At 40.6% G+C, this 19152-nt stretch overlaps 4 protein-coding genes across 4 annotated transcripts in view; 2 read left to right on the top strand and 2 right to left on the bottom strand.

Annotated features, from left to right (window-relative positions):
* Positions 1-653: 653 nt before the first annotated feature.
* Positions 654-9053, bottom strand: LOC5504578 (leucine-rich repeat-containing protein 61). The gene is made up of 11 exons (XM_048727418.1): positions 8881-9053; positions 8715-8795; positions 8539-8628; positions 8366-8422; positions 8100-8160; positions 7811-7896; positions 7640-7708; positions 6573-6641; positions 1500-1556; positions 980-1045; positions 654-907 (listed from the first exon to the last, which is right to left on the bottom strand). The coding sequence occupies exons 1-11, from the start codon at positions 8900-8902 to the stop codon at positions 816-818; spliced, it is 750 nt and encodes a 249-aa protein (XP_048583375.1). The 5' UTR covers positions 8903-9053; the 3' UTR covers positions 654-815.
* LOC125562982 lies at positions 1611-5753 on the top strand. Its single transcript, XM_048727415.1, has one exon. The coding sequence runs from the start codon at positions 2730-2732 to the stop codon at positions 5517-5519; it is 2790 nt and encodes a 929-aa protein (XP_048583372.1). The 5' UTR covers positions 1611-2729; the 3' UTR covers positions 5520-5753.
* Positions 9054-9101: 48 nt separating the features above from the next.
* LOC5504595 (TIMELESS-interacting protein) overlaps positions 9102-19152 on the top strand; it is a 12616-nt gene continuing 2565 nt past the window's right edge. Inside the window, exons 1-5 of the mRNA XM_032372913.2 lie at positions 9102-9393; positions 10181-10256; positions 15279-15401; positions 17537-17618; positions 18638-18696. Of these exons, the coding sequence (XP_032228804.2) occupies positions 9146-9393; positions 10181-10256; positions 15279-15401; positions 17537-17618; positions 18638-18696 (588 nt within the window). The 5' untranslated portion in view covers positions 9102-9145. The remainder of the gene's footprint in view (positions 9394-10180; positions 10257-15278; positions 15402-17536; positions 17619-18637; positions 18697-19152) is intronic.
* On the bottom strand, positions 12115-13573 carry LOC5504596. Its single transcript, XM_001625437.3, has one exon. It carries the CDS (start codon positions 13528-13530, stop codon positions 12649-12651), a length of 882 nt encoding a protein of 293 aa, XP_001625487.2. The 5' UTR covers positions 13531-13573; the 3' UTR covers positions 12115-12648.

Genomic DNA, 19152 nt, shown 5'->3' with positions numbered 1-19152 from the left:
ATTGTAATGCCCAAAATTATAAGTCTGGGCTTTATTAGCATTGTCTCACTGCCTGAATACAGCATTTAGACTTGTTGGCTAGTGATCTAGAATTACAAAAAAAAGCACAGAGAGCTAATTCAGTTCTTGGCATCACATTACAAAAAACTTAATGTTAAACAGTACCTGCGACAAATTATGAATTTTGTCGTCTGAACCTGTTTCACTTGCCTAATCAGTAATCATCATACAAACCTTGAATGGTAAACAGTGCTTGCGGCTTGTGTCTGAACCTAGTTTCACTTGCCAAGGGCCCAGTTTTGTAATCAAGCAAAACCTCTACCCTGGAGACTCCTTAGAGGATCATTCAAATAGGGCAGTCAAGCTGAGGCATGTGACCTAAGATAGGACCACAGGAGTCGGGGGGGGGGGGGGGGGGGCAAGGTTGCTAGATGGGTATGCACTGCATCAAACAGTGGGGAGGTCCAGGATCTATGGGTAGGGGAATTTATGAAACTTTAAGCCCAGGTTTGGTATATGCCACAGTGCCTACTACCACAGGATGTGCCACTAAATCTCTACTTTTTGTGGCCAAATAAAAAAAATCCACATGCAAAAGCATCTGTAGTGTGGTTGACTGAGGCTCACTGACAGATCATTTGTTAAACCACTGGTAATATTAAACTATATTTATTTAAAGGCTACCTTCATGGTGTGTCAAGGGGGTTGCTAACAGACATGAGGTCCTGCCTAGGCAAACTCCAAATAAGTTATACAGTAAGCCACCATGTCGTGCACTAATAAAAGGTAAAAAGTTAATCCACAATTACATTACACTAGGTTTGTGTTGGTGACCACAGTGCTTCGTTAGCATCCTTAACACTCTTAAGGGCTTCTTCATTTATCTTCCTGCAGTGGGATAAAACTTCTGAAAACATAAGTGGGAAGAATCAACAACACTTATCTGTATGAATGAGGTTGTGGAAAGAAAAAAGGATACCTTCAAAACCACGTTTGGCCTCCTCTTCGCTACGGTTTAAAGTTTTGCTTGGCTCACATAGTTTCTCTACAAATTATTTTAGAGAAAACGTTTAGAGATTTCTAAGGTAAAACCCTTTGTGAAGAAGCTTACCAATGCTACCTGTCAACTCTCTTAACTCATCTCATGATTTTGGACCCCTTGTCCCACGTTGAGCACCAAATCTCCCACTTTTTAGCGATTTTTATCGCTTCCGAAAAATTATTCTATAGAAAATCAACATTTTGCCTATTTTCTATTAAAATATTTGAAACAATAATTCCCTTGTGTAGCGCAATTTAACTAACACCCTCGTGAGATCTTTAGGTGAATTTTTTGTGAGAGCTTTTTATACAGCAAACGTCGGTTAAACCCACCCCTCCCCCACCAAAAAAAATGAATATACCCCATCCCTCCCCCCAAAAAGCCTTGAGATTTTGGGAGGTTGACAGGTATGCCAATGTTCTATGGAATTGATTGAAAGCCAGGAGATCGGGCTTACCAATGTCCCAAGGAACTGTTTTGAAGGCCAGTGGATCCCCTGGTGCCTCATCATGCTCTGCAGAAAAAAAATAACTATTTCACAAAGGTTGCACTTGGATAACCCATATATGGTGATCAGTAGCACAATCATGGCACCATTTTAGCAAAAACAACAAACTGTCGCACAAAATAGTATATATCTCTCTCAGTTCTTATGCTTTTCACATGAAACTTTTTATAATTGTAGTCCAATAACCAATTTACAAGACCAAGGAAAAAATATTATATTTCTGAGTAGACATTTCTTGACAAAAATCTAGAAATTTAATAAACACAGCAAATTTAGAATGTAACGCGTTACATTTCCGGTCTAACACCGCATCACAAAATAACATTTTAGTTAAATTTTCTTAAAGGCTTTGAAAAAATCTGCTAAATTGAACCGACATAAATAAGGATAATAATATAACAAACATATACAAGTAATTTTAAACAAATTCATTTATTGTATTTGCAGATATTAAGATTTACAAAATATCGATGATGCGTCTAAACAGCATGTAACGCTCGTGTTATTAACAAACCTGCTCCACAAATAATGACCGATTTTAGGTACTATTAAAACAAATGTGATAAACTAAATTTTAATTTTATGATGGGCAACAAATAAACTCCTTGTAAGCGAAGTTTTCAGACAATCCACCAAATAGTTTTTGCGAAAAAAAGACAACCAATAATTCGGAAACACTTTCTGTTACATTGAAAATGAGTTTAATTTTACACCATCGCAATCACAAAACACAAAATTTAGTAATAGTACTTTTATCAAACGGTACTCACTACGACATCCCCGCTTTGGGCTTGTGTTTAGCCGACATCCCTAAAGATTTCAGCCGAATTGCAATAGTTTTGAGCGAGAAAATCAAATTTCAATGATTCGGAAACACTTTTGTGCATTATTACAGTGCTCACAAAGCGTAACGAGCGTTACAGCTGGAAGAAAACGCGAAGAAAAACTGCTAAAATGTTTCAAAATATTGTCTCTGCTTGCTTCTTTCCTCGTCCTCGAAGACTTCCACGAGATCACATGCCTAGAACAATAGATTTATGGGGGTCCCAGCACAAAATGCAGGGGTTTTGTGCGTCATAAGTTAAAAATAAACGCCCGCGGGTATTGCACAGAGAGTGCGTAGCACGTGTAGTCGGTCATTCGGCAACACAATACACAAGCTAACCTTTGAATATTCATATGGAAAATCCTGTTTCACGTAAGCAAGCTGCAGCACTCAAGAAAAAAGAAATAAAAAGGGCAAAAGACAAAGATTACTACGAGAAAAATCGCAACAAGAAAATAGCTCAAGTAATCGAGCGGCGAAAAGCGAGACGAGAGGAGACAAAAGGCAAGTCACGAACAAGAACGGAAATAAAGAAAGCTGCGTCAAAGAAGAGACGCAAAGAACAACGAGCTACCGCCAGAGAAGAACTTGAAAGAAAAAGACAAATAGCAAGAGAAAAGACAAGGGAAAGGGTCCGTAGATACCGCCAGAAAAATAAGGAAGAACAAGGACAGGAGAAAAAAATTTTGCAGAACACTGGGGAGAGATTCAAGAACCGCACGTCCAAAAAACGTGTTACTGACAAGGTCAAAGATAAACTTCCGCAAACTCCCGAGAAAAAAGCCGAAGTACTAGAAACTTTGATAAACAGCCCGAGAACAAGAAAAATACTTTCCAGGCAAGGGGTAGTGAAAACTCCAGAAGAAGAAAAAGAAAGTAACACGTTGAAAGCCCTCGCGTCGGACATCTCTGAAGGTTTGAAACACGTCAAACGTTCGGGATCGAACGAAAAACGCGCTGCCTACAAAGCACTTAAATCACTTGCTTTTGGAGATAATATAAAAAAGTCGAGAGCAAAAAAGTCCCTAGGAAAGTTAGTCGGCCTTAACGAAAAGAGCATCAGTAAAGCCATCAAAACAAGGGAGGAGATTTTAAAGGGAGAAGGAGAAAGCTGGCTTTATGTAAAAAGAAAAACACGACGAGATGCGCTCCCAGAAGAAGACGTTGAAAAAATTTACTGCTTCTGGGCCAGTTCGGCTAGTCGTCCTACAGGAGACAAAAGTGACTTTGTGAAAAACAGAGTTGGCAAAAAACAGTATTTAACCCACCCCAAGCATGTTCTCGAAACGAGCCAAACGGAGGCTTTCCAGGAATTTGCGAAGCTTCACCCTGAAGTAAAAGTAGCGCAACGCAAATTCGAGATGTTAAAACCTTACTTTGTAAAACAAGCAAGAGAAAGGGACAGAAAATCTTGCCTTTGCAGAAAACATGTCGAAACGAAAATTCTTTTCGACGCATGTATGAAGTTTCGAAAGGGTGTGGTCAAGACGACGGGAAACGAGAGCGAAGAGTCGCCCATTTTCAAAACGTTGACAGAAGCGGCTGATGCAACCTTATGCTCAAAGGAAGATGGGATAGAGCACCATAAAATCGAGTGCTTGGAGCGAGATTGCAACAGATGCTCTGTGGAGAAAATAAAACTACTTCCAGAGGAGTCTAGCAATGAAGGAAGTGTTTGTTGGTCTAGGTACGAGTACCTACCCACTGGAAAATTCCTTGCCAATGGTCAAGAGAAAAAGAAGATAGCCTTGGTCCCCAAAGAAACACCACCCTCAGAAATGTTTACATATTTCAAAAAGCTTTTGGAAGCCTATCCCCTGCATTCATTCATGGCTAAATGGCAACGTGAGCAACTTGATAATCTTTTGGAACACTTGCCACTTGGCCATGTCGTGTGCATTCACGACTATTCTGAGGGGTATGCGTGTCGCCAGCAAGATGAGATCCAATCAGAGTTCTTTGACGTAACCAAGGCTTCTCTACATGTTACCATCTTACATCGCCATGCTGTTGAAAGTAAAGACGGGATCACAAGCACAGAGGCTGAGCCACACTTGATCAAAGAGCACTTGTTTGTGGTTTCCGATGATCCGACGCAAGACCATGACAGTGTGCACAAAGCCCAAGAGCTTATTCATGATTACCTGGTCAACGATGTGGGCTATAGCATTGAGCTCTTGCATGAATTTACAGATGGGTGCGCAGCACAATATAAGTCACGACACTGCATTGGAGATTTGTCATGTTCTCTGGCAGATTTTGGATATCCCATCCAAAGAAGCTTTTTCGAAACCTCCCATGCTAAAGGAGAGCAAGATGCTGCTGGCTCTCATGTAAAGCAGAAAACCAGCCAAGCCGTCCTACGCAGAAAAGCTAAAATCAATTCTGCAAAGGACATGTATGCTTATCTGGTTGCAAACTTTACAGAGCCAGCAGCAACTAGCTATGCTGCTCGTAGAACGGCTACCCAGCTGACGCGCCGTGTTTTCTTTTATGTTCCTGCAAAAGGAGAGGGTGCAGTCTCCAGGAACCGTGATGGGCGAAAGTTCAAGGAAGCAAAGGGCATAAGAAAATGGCACTGTGTCAAGACACTTCCCCAGCAAGAGAAGGTCCTAGTACGGCATCGGACATGCTACTGTGTGAGCTGCATTGTGAAAGATGAAGATTCATGTACCAATAAGGCATGGCTTGATGAGTGGAAAGAAGTGACTATCCCTAGAGATGGTTCAGTTGCTATCACTCGTCAAGCCACAGAGCAGCCTGCTCTTGAACATGATACAGCATCACACATGGCAGATCTGGCTGCGTGCGGCAGCACTGTTGCCATTGAGGCTGAAGGTGATAGAATGTACGATTTCTATCTCCTCAAAGTCACGTCAGCAGGTGTTGAGGAGCTAGAACATGACTACACTGATGATTACCACAACACTGCACTGAGAGGAGAGTCTGTCTTGAAAGGGCATTTTTATCTCCGTGATAATATTCATGACATGACTTTCACCTTAAACGAAAAACGGATTGCAGTTGTTTATGCGGCCACTGTCCGCCATATTTGTGGTGACCTCCCCACTAAGAAAAGAGGCAAGAAACTTATTTACAAGCTTCCATTGAAGGAAAATGAAGCCATCCTTGCCATTCTTTGAGAAAAGTGACATTTTAAAGTATTTAGTGTTACTTATACTGTATTCTGTGTGATATTGTAGTGGGAGCCACACCCGCAAAGCATTGTGGGTAAAACACAAAAAATCACAAAAATCATGAAATAATGTAAAATATGAAATAATTTCAACTGTTTGTCAAAACATACTTCATAATTAGCCTGTAGAACCTTTGAATAGGGAAATTAAAGCATTTTGGTTTTTTAACCTAGTGTAACACAAAATGGATAGGTGACTGTGCTACTGATCGGTACACCTCATTGCTTGATGGGTATCAAATAAAAACCAGATAGGAATTAATAGAAAGCATCTTGGTTTGTTAATAGTCTTTCGGTTGGAAAAGCTGTAACATTTTTGTTTGTGCCAACACATGATGCACTTGAAGTTTCAGTAAACGGTATCTAAATGAAGTTACAGTAAACGGTATATATCTAAATGTCAACCCCCAGACTTAAAAAAAACAGGAGATTTTATTAGGGGGAGAGGGGAGGGGGTACATGATGGGGTGATGATTAGTAAATCACAAGTGTTTTACAAGATTTGACAAAAAAAATGGGAGCCTCCCGGCAAAACCGGGAGAGTTGGCAGGTATACAACCTGGAAAAATAGGCCTATATAAAATGAAAACTTTGAGTTTGCGTCCACTCAAGATAGTGCTATGACATGTGTTTAGTTAGCCAAATGGTGTCCTATGTTATAAGTTCAAACGAAAAGTTTCTAGGAAAAGGAAATCATATGGTCAAGGGGCACCGGCAGATCCAGGATTTGCCCAAAGGGGGGGGGGGGAGGGTATATAAAACATTTGGTCGGAGGTAACAATTCAGCTCCAACACCACCAGGGCCACCTGGATTTGAGAGTGAGGCTAGCTTTGAGCTATAGTAAAGAGAAGTAAGATCAAATAGTGTAAATTATCACAGCATTGGCCCATGAAAGAAACAAGCTGGGACTTTCCAACAGAGTTGCACAGACAAAGAAGGTGTTAAAATGTGACCATCAATACACCAACCTCATGCCTGAAAGATGTGAACTTCTACTACCTTGAAGGATGGCTTCCATTTCATCACATATTGCATACAGTTCGCTTCCACTGCCTGTTAACAGTTCCCCTATAAAAAAGGAAAAGAAAGGTTTCAGCAAAGATGCCAATATGTTGTTGGGTCCTCTACACCCTGTTCTCATATGGCTGTATCAGTTGTATCAAATGCAGGCGCGTAGCCTGGATTGGTTGTAGTAGGTTGTACAGTCATAGGTATAATGGAAAAAGGATAGCATGTAGACCCTTTTGGGAATGACCCACATTTTGGCAGACAAGAGGTGAATGCAACTGAGATGATATATCATATTTAGTTCTTTTGGTCATAACAAAGAGATTGTTCAGTGGTCTGCTTTGCCACAACTCTGTATAGGCACCATAGGCGGGTGTCACAAGATTTTGGACCTCCTCACAAGCCTAATTTTTGTGAGAATGTTCAGACATTCTTTGTATTCACCTGCATTGCTCTCGTGTGTTTTTTTTCTTTTTTCACATATTTACTGTATTTTACCCGATTTCACAAGATTTCTGTACAAGTTGGGTTGATGCTATGGATTTGACAATTCTTCAATAAGATACTTTTGGAGGAGGTGAGTATATCAGTTGGACTGGTGATGCTCATTCTTGTGGGAAAAGTTGGCCATTCTTGTGGAAAATAAATATTATAAAGAAATTGTTATTTAGACTAGATGTCATGTCTCACAAATTTCAAGGTTTGAAATCACAATTCACATAAGATTTTTTTTTACCTGTCAAATAGACATGAGATTTAAAGAATATCATTGCCACAATTTCTCTGTTTTTGAAAATTTAGCTTTTGGGTCTGATCAGGGCTTGTAGGTGTCTGTAGGCAGGTGCATAAGGATGTTAGTCAGCGACGTTAGCCAGGATTTTCAACAGGTGAGGGCCAAAAAGACCCTTTCAAGGCATTTTCTCCTGTATTTCAGATACATTTACTGTATTTTTTGCTACTAGAGATGGGGGGGTGGCCTTGGCGGTAGTATATAATGCATGATTGGATCACAAAAATAACCAGTCATCATTTCATCACATCTACTCTCTGTGCATTACCATCCAAGACTTTTAGATTAGGAAGAATCTCTTGCACTCTTTTCTTGTAGTCTTTTGTGCTCTGACAAACTAAAAAGAAAGATGAGAGGGTTTGGTTATTATTACTGAACTACAACTGGAACATGTGAACAACATTTTGCCCTTGTTAACAGATGAATTCAAATAAAATACCTGGATTTGACTGCTTCCGAACAAAATCCTGCAAACGTAGCTTAGTCAAATTCTCAAGATCAGAAAGACACTGCAACTCATCAATGCTACAATGAAACAAAAATATCTGGAATAAATGATAGTGTAGAAATATGTATAGTTGTTATTTTATATTTGAGGAATAACAGAAAATACTTTTTCTAAATGTAAACAAAAGAGAGAAAAATACCCTCAATATGTTTAATTTATGCAGAAGACATAGAATGATATAATAAACCTAAAGAAATTCATGTTATAAGGTCAATATTACCTCATGACCATATTACTGGCAAGGTTGACTGAGCCCAAGTTTGTTAGATTCTCCATTCCATCTAAAATATATTTTGCATCAGACATAAATAAAAATAAAAAGTAGAAGAAATTCAAATTTTAATTCTAATCTTTTCTGTCAGGCCAGCTTGGGAACCCCCTGGTCCGAAGTGTTGGGATAACATCCCCCCTTTCCCATAGAATAGGGCCCCCAGCCCTGTTTCTTGTCTGCACTAATGGAATCAACAAGTAATCTGGTCCACTCACTGAGAGATGAGATCTTATTTGATGACAAGTCCAACATCTCAAGAAGTTTCAAATTCCCTGAAAACAAAAGCCTTATTTAAATGATAATTAATTATGATTTTCTATGATTATTTATTATTATTATAATTATGATTATTCAAGGAAAAAAAATGCAACGAAAGATCAACCCTTACCCAGCTGCGTAAGGCTTGTGATATTGTTTGACGACAAATTAAGGTATAGTAAGCCAGTACACTGTCCGACGATGCTAAGGTCTTGGATACCTGCAAAAGAAAGTGTTACGTTAGATATGTTTTAGACAGGCTTTTCTCGAGCTTTCAAAATACTTCATTTTCCAGATCTAGCTTACCCATATTTGACAGATCCAAACTATGGATACTCCCGAGCTCAAATTCTCCTGTTTCCAGCTTCAGCATGTGAGCCGTGATTGCTGCAAAGAATCGTATTTTCATGATGTAGGAAGTTGAAGGATATTTTGTTGCTATGGGAATTTAAGTGGCTGCTTTTCGCTTTACCCCTGTTTCCTCTAGCATTCATATCTTCGTTATACTTCTAACAGCTACGCTACATTATAATTATCACTTGTTTTCTCGACCATAAAACCATGAAGGGTAGATATTTTTTGTTTACAAATCTGCATCTCGTCTCGTTTCCGCCATCTTGCAAAGCACCGTTTGTAGCCACAGGTATCCCGTGATATTCGATTTGAGACTTCTGCTGAGCCCTCAAGGCTTACAGCGGTCATACCTAAAAAAGCGCGGGAAAGTTCGCAAAGAAAACATGGCGGCTGCTAGTGGAACGATAACATTCGAAGATGACATCGCAGCCGATGGTGGAGCGGAAAACGCCATAGACGATATATTTGGAGATGATGACCCGTTCAATATTCCTGAGCCTTTACCTGCGTTAGACCCTGGAGATAGTTTACTTGGTCTAGATCCTTCAAATGAAGATGATGAATCGAAGAAATCAGACAAGAAAAAGGTTGCAAAGAAGCGATCGCCAATGCCTAGACTCAACGAGGCGAGGTATAAGGTTATCAAAATCGTTTTTCGGTTGCTATATGGAGATTTATATATCGATTCAAATTAGTACCATAGATTAGTGTAATTAATTGATCTTTCGAGTCTCCCTCTGCACCCTTATCTGGGGGGGGGGGGGGGGGGGGGGGGGGGGGAATAGGTTCGCGGATCGGCGGATTCAGCCCCGAAGTGCTCACGTATTTTGATGATTATTTCAGCGGATTGCCGGATTTTGGGAATACGGCAGATCACGGATCTGTTGACAATTTGGGCACGGATTTCTGATTTTGACTGCTTTGACGGTCGAATTTCGGATTTTTAATGAATTTCAATCAATGCTATTGTTTATCTGTCAAACCATACTGATCTAAAAATATCTGCGGATCCACGGATTTGCCCGGAAAATGTTGCGGATCGGCGGATTTACATACCCCTATTCACCCCCCCTATCTACCTACTACTTTTTTGTTGAAAAGCAAAACATGTCTCCCCCTTTCCAGAAATGATCGCATGAAAATCCACTCTAGTTAGACAGGGTCACACATCCACTCTTCACCCCTCCCCCCCCTCCCCTAACTGGACATAGTCACCTCCCAGACCCCCCCCCCCCCTCCCTTCTTGGTAACAGACTGCCCCCTGTAGGTAGATATGGCTTAGCAAATCCTGGTTTGTGATAAAGATTGCCTGTTCCTGCTGAAGGCAATAATTACATGAATACACCAGCATGTTTCCCCTAAATTTAAAGCCCTGGAGAGTCATAAGTATTGTTATTGATCTTGTGGTTATTGTTCAGGCTGTGCTCAGATCGGGGCATTCCTGCATTGGTTCATCTATGTGACAATATCAAGTTCAAGGGAAAAGGCCACGAGGTAAGGATAGTTTTATTTATTTAAAGCTAAGATACCAATAAGGAAAATATGTTGCCAAAAAGAATGAGCAGTTGGTTTATAATCTCAGGATATCAGCCAACATTGTATCAAAAGGTTATCACAGCTTCTGTCTTTTGTGAAGGTCTTAGCAGTATTTTACAGAATTTTCCTTGTATCTTAGCTAGCTTTTTCATAAGCCAAGCATAAGCAGTTGAGCTACAACATTCAATCATTTTGAAAGTGTGTAGCCTCTTTTGGGACCCTATTTGAGCTTGGATAAACCCAGTTTCAGTCAACAGTTACTATTTCAAGGATAATTATTTTAAACAATAAACAGCATATTTTATGTGTGGGGTGTTGGGAAAATTGATAAAACAACTTCAAAGTTACAAGCGGGAGACAGAACAATTATAATCAAAGATTCTCCTTACATAATAAGACTTGTTACCAGAAAAAAAGTGAATGGAATTAGGAACATTGGCTGTACATGTTTGTAAATAGCAGTGGTGGGTCCTCAGGGCCAGTGCGTATGTTAAATAGAAACACAGTTTTGTATGCTCACTTGCTTAATACTCGAGTTTGACCGAGTTTGATGTACACCTCAACAAATTGCTGTTGAAAAAAATATCAGCAACAAAATAATCTTCAATAGTGTTGCTGCCCCATGTACAGCAAATATTTACAAAAGGTAGAAACTAGATTTCAAAAAGTCCTTTCATATTTTCAAAAGCTGGCTTCGCTCAATTCTCCCGACTTCGTCGCTCGCCCCCAGTATTTCGCTTGCCCCCAGTATCCTATCCTATGGAGAGGTAGACTTGGAGTAAGTCTAGGTACAGTAGAAGCTTGACACTAGAGTTTGACATTCGCTCGAACTTAGAAATTTGGGTCCACCCTGCACAACCACCCTGTCCTGCAATTCCCTACGTCTGCCACAATACAAGAAAATTTATGGTACATCAGGATGGTCAGTGTGCAACAAAGAATCCTTAAATAGCATGCAACCAGAGTTATTCAGAGCCTCTGTGGCACTTTTCAGACATACGTAGTTGGATTCAGTACACAGCTTAACATCAACAAAATATGTTAAAAATATGTTGAAAATTTATGGTACATCAGGATGGTCAGTGTGCAACAAAGAATCCTTAAATAGCATGCAACCAGAGTTATTCAGAGCCTCTGTGGCACTTTTCAGACAGATAATGTGCAGTATTTTTTGCATCCATTGCACCTTGTAACCCTCATGTTGAACACCAAAGATGGAGCAAACAAATGCTGATTTGTGGCAGCTAAGACTTGCAGCTTGTCTTCAGGCACACAGCCAAAATTTGCTGAGGGGAAGTGCAGGTAATAATTTGTGGACATGTTATATCTAGCAGTTTTATTTGTGAATTATGCTATATCTAAAAGTAACACTTATTTACAGAGTATTACTTGGTAAAAAAGTGTATTTACTTTGTGCTTGCAACTATGCTGGCACAAATTGCTTAAGAGAAAAACCTCTCTGGAGGAGTATTATGTAAAAACTTGTATTATAATTGGGTTAATTAGAATAATGCTGCTGTCAACAATCCAGCATTTTTCAACAGTCATGTAGTTCCAGATCTTCCAATGCTGACCGATGAGTTAGATTAACAGAATTGAGATAAGAGTTTAGCTTTTTAAAATTAAGAACAAAAGCTTGCAGAACACACCAAATCACAATCAAAATCAGATTTGGTGTAATTACAGTGAGCAGACAGAAAGCAGGTTAAGAACTTTCAGAAAGTTAGCAAATCAAATTCCATTTGGAGGTATCTTATAGTGACCATAATAATATATAAAATATATTTACATCAGTAAAATTGAACAAACAAACAAATATGGTTTACAAAATGTATGACTGTATTTTAGCAAAGGTTCAATATATGCAACAAAGCTCACAAGTGGAGACTCTATTTTATTTCTAATACATTTACTGTAATTGCTCAAAATAAGGGCCTCCACCGAAAAAGCCGCTCACCTGAGAGGGTAAAAATACAAAGAAGCACCTTTCCCAAATAAGCACCCGCCTACATGTGTTCTGCTTTATAGAATTCTATGAAAAGGGGGATTTACATTAGAAGGAAATTAGAATCATAATACACAGTGAAACGCTTTATTACCGAAAGCTTGCTTTGTTATTGTTCTTACGATGTTTACTCATTGCAGGTTGTAAAAAATATATCTAGAGATGAAACAGATTTTGAGATAAGCACTTCCTCTCATGGCATTTATTCAAGCGGTTATGGTACTGTAATTTTAAATCGTTGATGGGAGGTAACTGTTGGGCTAAAAAGCAAGCCTTGGAAATGATGATTTGGAAGTAGGAAAAATAATCTCTATGCATCACAGTCTTTGCAGTGTTAGTCTATGTTCATGAAGGGGTTTGCCAGTTTTGCTGTTCAAGATGATGAGTTTCCATTTCGAGCTCAAAGAGAATGTCAGTTATTCGTTTTTCAGCAATTATTCTCGTTCTCCGGTCGAATTTTCTCAACCGTTCAGAAATGTAAACAGAGAATGCACACTGTGCTCCCCTGTAGTCTGTTTGTGGGGTATGATCCCTTTGCTCTGCTCGCGGAGCCTGTTCCTTGAGGATCTGTTGAATACAAGTTGCAAGGCTAGAGGGGGTTGATTGTTGAAGATTGCCATTTTGCGGTCTTGGTGTTAGTTCTCTAGGTGGTGTTTCTTCTGGTTTTCTTTTTTTGGGTGGCCTATGAACAGCTTGTGTAAGAGTTGGAATGACTTCGTCGATCGGCTCATTTAAATGAACGACTTCGCATTTGTTATCTACTTCAACGGGAGAGTCATTTCGTTTGATATCGGGAACCCGATCTGGACTTGCAATCGCCATCGACACCCGCATCGAATCTCTTTTTCTCCCTTCTCGCATCACGTCGGCAAGAAACTGCAATTTGTGCCAGAATACCCAGATTGGCACATAGTTTTCGCTCGTCCTTATTTTATAGATCTCGCGTCCAAGTTGAGAACGCAGACTTTTTATTTTAGACTTGACATCATTTAGCGTGATCCCCATTTGCTCTGCGATCTCTTCTTCTGCACGCTGTCTGTTCCCTTTTTGGTAATATTCTTTATTGGAGACATCCCAAAGGCAAGGCCTTTCCTCAAACAGGTCTATCAGTTGCTCCACTTCATGGCTGAGCCACCGTCGAACCCTCACCCCTCTGTCTGGTTGTATGACATGGATATTTGAGTCTAAGACAAAATCATAGTCAACTGTTTGTTCTTCGGCCGCCATGTTTGCTTCTTTTCTGTTAATTTTGGCGCGGTTACTAAGATTAGCATAAAAGCGAGGCTCGCCCATAAGCGCTCGCGTTTGTTTTATATATACTATATATTAGATGTTGTACCTCCTTTCATAATATACGAATTTGAAACTCTAAACTTTGCGAACGCCAATTAGATAAATAATCAAAATTCTGTCAGGCGTTGCTCGTTTCAAATGCTATCGTTTTATTTCTAGGACAGACATCGCAAGGGTAACAGCATTGCTGAGCTACCCAGCATTCTGTCGCTTTGTTGTGTAAACAGACGCACCACCGTAATTCAACACCGTCAAGCATCAACTTATATTAATTTGAGTTAAAAAGCAGTTGCTAGCTGGCAAGCTTGTTTGGAATTTGCAAATGCATTGTAATGAACATCTTTTGCCCCAAAATACCAAATATTTGTGGTGTGTTGTGTTCACCCAAGCGATACGTTCGGTGTGTTTGTATTACAGTGATGCCACAAGTTTGCCTAGGCGCGTCATAGCTCCGCCCGAACCGCACTTAGATTGTTGGGAAGAAATACTCTCAACGCTAGGCTTGGCAATGTTGTGCTGTTTGTAATTCATGCTGCTTGTGGATTGAGGTTGTGTGATATGGTGATTGAGATCTCCAAACTCATGCGAAACACTTTGCCAACATTTCTTTTGTTGTGCTCAACCAAGCGAGCCGCAGGTAGCCCAGGCTCACAGCTAGTGAAGGTTTATTACAGAGTTTGTATGAGCGAACAACTCTCGTTTAAATAAAAATGCTGATTTGGTAATAAAACAGTAGCTTGACGTTGCTGCTACTTAAACCCGCCATTATTTGCCATTTTAAGCTGTTGTAGCCGCTGCGAATTTTTCCCGTCGCCTTCTATTTTATATACAGAAGGCGACGGGCAAAATTCGCAGCGGCTAAAACAGCCTGTGGTTCTATTTGGTCTATTCCACACAAATTCAAAGCTATAATTCAACACAAGGTTGAAAAAAAGTTGCACGGCTCTGTGAAACAGAGTAGTCGCGCTGACGTTTCGAGCTTTTGCCCTTCGTCGTCTCCCAAGAAGGGCTAACGCTCGAAACGCAACTGCTCTGTTTCACAGAGGCGTACAACATATTTTTTCAACCTCGTGTTCGTTTATATCTTGTCTACACCACGCCAACGCAAACCATTAGTTTTTCTACAGCTTGTCTGTAGTCTTTCTAGTTATACCATGCAACACAAATGCAGAAATGCTGAACGGGTGGCTTACACCATGACATTGTTTCGTTTTTGCCATGTTTTAAGACTCTATTTTTCAAACATGCGGCATAACCTTTTGAACGCTACAAAAATTGGAAACCTATTAACAAGTTTAGAACGCGTTTCTGCTGCATGCTCAAGGACCCAGTGCTGTTTTCCTTGGCCGCTCTTTTACCGTGATGCGAACTTCTTCGCCAGCTAAGACCTTTTCTAGTTTGTATACTGCACGCATCGTTTATGTGACAAACGATAAAAGAAAACCGATCCGTGCAATGCGTCATGTCGTTGTTATGTATGCAACAATCGGTTTCTCTTTTAACTTGCAAGGTGTATTTGTGTCATCAAACATGGAGAATCAAAAACGCTTGAAAGTGCAATGCATGCCCCCCCCCCCCCCCCCCCCCGTCCCACCAAGTGGCATATAGTAAGGACTGCTCGTGCTTTTGCCAATGCGTCTGTTTTCTCTTCTAAAAGGTCTGTTTTGTCTCATTTCATCCAGGCGTCAGATGTCAAGGTGTTACTGCAGAGATTTGAGCACTGGGCACATCGCTTGTACCCTAAGTTCCCTTTTGAAAATGTCATCGAGCAGGTGGAATCTCTTGGGAAAAAGAAGTTAGTCCAGGTAAAGCAAACATGTATATTTCTAAAGCTAAGCTCGATGGGTATCAAATTAATATGGGAAAAATCAAATATAATTTGTGTTTGGAAACTGTTGCATTTTTATCTTATGAGATCGATGTCATATGTTACGCATGATACAACGCGGGCTACAATACATGATCTTGTCACGCAGGAATAAGTCACACATGTAGTGAAGTGATATTTAGCATCTAGAAATTATATACTGATCGGCTGTCAGCTTATTGAAGTCCACGGAACGACTAAAAGCATTTTGTTTAGCTAACCTATCGCGTTTGACAGGAAAATCTAAAACGCTCGCATAGAAATTGCTTAGCCAAGCAGTTCATATTTTTAGCAGATTGACCTTTTGCTCGGGAAACTTATGGGCGTACCGCGTCCCTTTTCAAGTGGTACTGGAGAACAGAGTTTTGAGCATTTGTTTTAGTCCTGTATCCGTTAACTAAATAAGGAAAGTTAGGTCTGAGTTCACACAAGGTTTACCCTAAGTAAGCTCCAGACCTAGCCATCGATGAAATTATGTTTTAGTACATTTTAAGATTTTGAGTGCAAAAATGATTGGAATCTTGTCAATCATTATATTCATGTGTGTATCTTGCCATGTGCACTAGCAGTGTGACAAGTTAGTGTGTGACAACCGTAGTCAGTAGCAACATGTAAACATTACGTAAGTCACGGTAGCCCAAGGGTAACAAACCGACACACCCATGGGGGGGGGGTAATTCGTTCATCGGACGCCCATTGGCTGAAACCTTGTCTAAACAGAGCTAAAAGCTTTCCATGGCTGTCAGTGTCGGATTACCTAAGGGACGCCGTGGTAGGACCATATAAAAAGAGGTGCGGTAGAAGCCGCAGTCAGATCTTGTAAAACTCCAGTTGGTAACAGCGAAGTAAAGCCCGGTACCTGTACCGCCCCAAACTACAGTCTACTCTCGTTGTTACAAGTGATAGGTTAGCTAAACAAAATGCTTTTAGTCGTTCCGTGGACTTCAATAAGCTGACAGCCGATCAGTATATAATTTCTAGATGCTAAATATCACTTCACTACATGTGTGACTTATTCCTGCGTGACAATCTCCTTAGGCCCTGGCCAAACGAGAACACATGTTGCCAGAAACTTGTTGTCCGCGCGCATGTTTCCTCAATGTTTTCCAGTTTGGCCACCACGGAAACATTGTTGCACGACACAAATTGTGTGTCCAGGACACAAAAAATGTTTCCACAGCAAGGGAGAAACATTTCATGTTTCCAAGCGCGTGGAAACATTGTTTCCCGAATGTATCTTCGTTTGGCCACGCAAGGCAACAATTTCTAGGCTCGTTGTCAGGCAACACTCGCGGTGTACCAAATCAAAATGGCGCACGAAGATGTCGTTGTTTTGCAGAAAAAAAAACAAAGAAAAGGGAAAGGCTCTGGACAGACGAAATAGAGCGTTTGATTGTGTCTTACGAATATAGGACATGTCTATGGGACACATCCAACAAAGAAGAGATATGATCAAGTTCGGAATAATGTCTTAAACTTTAATAGCCATAGAAAACTACTCCCAAGAAGCTCGCGTGATTGCCTTGTGTATACAGAACATTACTTTCAACTTAGAAATGATCAAAGTTAATCTACGGGTCTGCTTTTTCGATATTTATGGAGCTCTGTACTTGACGTGGACTGTGTGCGTGGCGCTGCAAAGGAAACATGTTTCCCGATGTTTCGTGGTCGTTTGGCCACCCGCGGAAACATTTAGAAAACATGTTTCCCCAATGTTTCCGGCAACATGTGTCCTCGTTTGGCCAGGGCCTTAGAGGGTAACCCAGTTGAACAGACGACTCGCGTTAAGTCGCGTGAAATTTTTGAGCAGCAAACTCAAAATAAGCTCAAAAATCGCCAGAGAGCGACGATAAATAAAAAAAAACCTTCCAATGAGAATAAGACCTGACAAAGAATCTTTCCGGCTGATTCGTAAGCGCTGAATAGTTGCTTTTGTTTTTGTTATTTCCCGCCAAAAGGAAGAGCGCACGCGAGTTTGTCACCGAAAAAGTCACGTGATTTCTTAGTGCAGGTTGCGCATGCAGTAGAGCCACACCGACTATTTTTTGTCTACTGAAATATTTGATCCTCTAGAATGCCATCAAGCGAGCGAGAAGGGGGGAGTTGGAGGAGGTAGCAGACAAGGAAAGCTCCGACGACGAGAATCAACTTGATGGTAAACATACATAGCTAAAAGCGCGCCACAGGTTGGTTCTCACTTGGACGTAAGCGCAAGCGGAACGCACGTAGTTTTCCGATTCTCACTAGAACATAAGCGCAATAGAACACAACTGCTTGATTTTCTCGCGCTTGCGCTTGTGTTTGACCGATTCTCACTTGTGTTGCGCTTCCGTTTGCGCTTACGCTTGCGCTTTCGTCCTAGTGAGAACCAACCTTACCAGAGTCAACTAGACTGCGCACATTCTGTTTTTGGAGTATGTCCTTAAAACAATATTGATAGCACTAAGCGCGTAACCAGTCACCAAGACCGTTTGCACTCCGTCATTAAGAGCACGCCCTTGAAACAATGGTCAAGGCAAGCCATGTCAGTGTTGCGCCCAATCATACAACACAACCATACAAAACAACACAACCAGCCATTTAAAATTAAAGAATCGCAGTTCATTGGCTTGGTTCCAAGCTAAAAGTGTTAATCTAACCTTTGACTTGAGGGTGCAATATTTGTCAATGAAATAGTACCTTTCTCGCAACCTTTCCTGAATATTGTGTAGCGAACAAAATGTCATAAGCTTTAGCCTTAAATAGGCTCCACTGCAAGCATCCTTAGGGGTTTAGAAATCCAAAACAAAGACGAAAAGAAGATATAAACACGGGAACCCTGTGACGAGCAAACGAGATAAATTGATGTGGAGGGGCGAGAGGCGGATAATTCAATGCTCGTATCTAGCTCCATATGCTGCGGGCTCGCTGATTTGCCACAGGAAACCACAGCCTTCAACGCCATCCGCAGCGGGGAGGGGAGAAAAAATGCGCCGGGAAGGGGGAGAGGGGGAAAAGTTCTTTTCCCCCTCCCCCCACGCCACGCATTTTTTCTCCCCCTCCTCCTGCGGATCGCGTTATCCAAGATGGCGGCCATGGTATGCGAACATCGTGTTTTCGGGATTTTCGTGCCGGAAAAACTATCAAAGCCTACAAGTAGCTATCGTAGTTGAGAATCATTTTCTCATTACTTAGTGGGAGCTATCGGTTCAAGTGAGCTGAATACGGGACAAGTACCCAATATCGGATTTGAGGTAGGCAGAGCCCTTTGTTTTATTTTTACAAGAATGCTTTAACAGGCCGTTCTACAGATATTTACAGCTTTATTTCCTACCTTTCTAAGCCCTTTTTACCTGGTGTTTAGCTTCAGGCTTTAATATCAAAGGACTAAAAAGTTAGAGACGGGGATGCACTCTTTTTTATAAGAACGTCTAGTTTTCAGGTAAGGCTGGGCCGTTCTTATTTTTGGGACATTTTAAGGTTGAATATGTTCTTAACGATGTTCTCAAATTTTAGTGTATATAAGAATATAAAACCTAATGAATTATTAGTAAAAGAATTACACTAATGATCAATAGCAATAATGAGGTTGTTACTCTGGTCACAATTTGATTCTGCATTTTAGACCGCATCAGGACTAAAAAAGAAAAACAAAATCTGCTATCTTAGCCTCGGCATGTTTTTAGCATGTTCTTAAAACTTGGTGAAAT

The sequence above is a fragment of the Nematostella vectensis genome, chromosome 5 (assembly GCF_932526225.1).
Source record: "Nematostella vectensis chromosome 5, jaNemVect1.1, whole genome shotgun sequence".
NCBI classification, from domain to species: Eukaryota; Metazoa; Cnidaria; class Anthozoa; order Actiniaria; family Edwardsiidae; genus Nematostella; species Nematostella vectensis.
Note: the sequence above shows the minus strand (reverse complement) of the source record. Positions and strands in the feature narration are given on the sequence as shown.

What these genes read in the sequence shown, in the direction of transcription:
- LOC125562982 (XM_048727415.1), top strand. Translation starts at nt 2,730, where the DNA reads ATGGAAAATCCTGTTTCACGTAAGCAAGCTGCAGCACTCAAGAAAAAA.
- LOC5504578 (XM_048727418.1), bottom strand. Translation starts at nt 8,902, where the DNA reads ATGAATGCTAGAGGAAACAGGG. An exon ending in GAATGCTAGAGGAAACAGGG is followed by an intron (nt 8,796 to 8,880) that starts GTAAAGCGAAAA and finishes GATTCTTTGCAG; the next exon opens with CAATCACGGCTCACATGCTG. An exon ending in TCGGAAGCAGTCAAATCCAG is followed by an intron (nt 7,709 to 7,810) that starts GTATTTTATTTG and finishes CTTTCTTTTTAG; the next exon opens with TTTGTCAGAGCACAAAAGAC.
- LOC5504596 (XM_001625437.3), bottom strand. Translation starts at nt 13,530, where the DNA reads ATGGCGGCCGAAGAACAAACAGTTGACTATGATTTTGTCTTAGACTCA.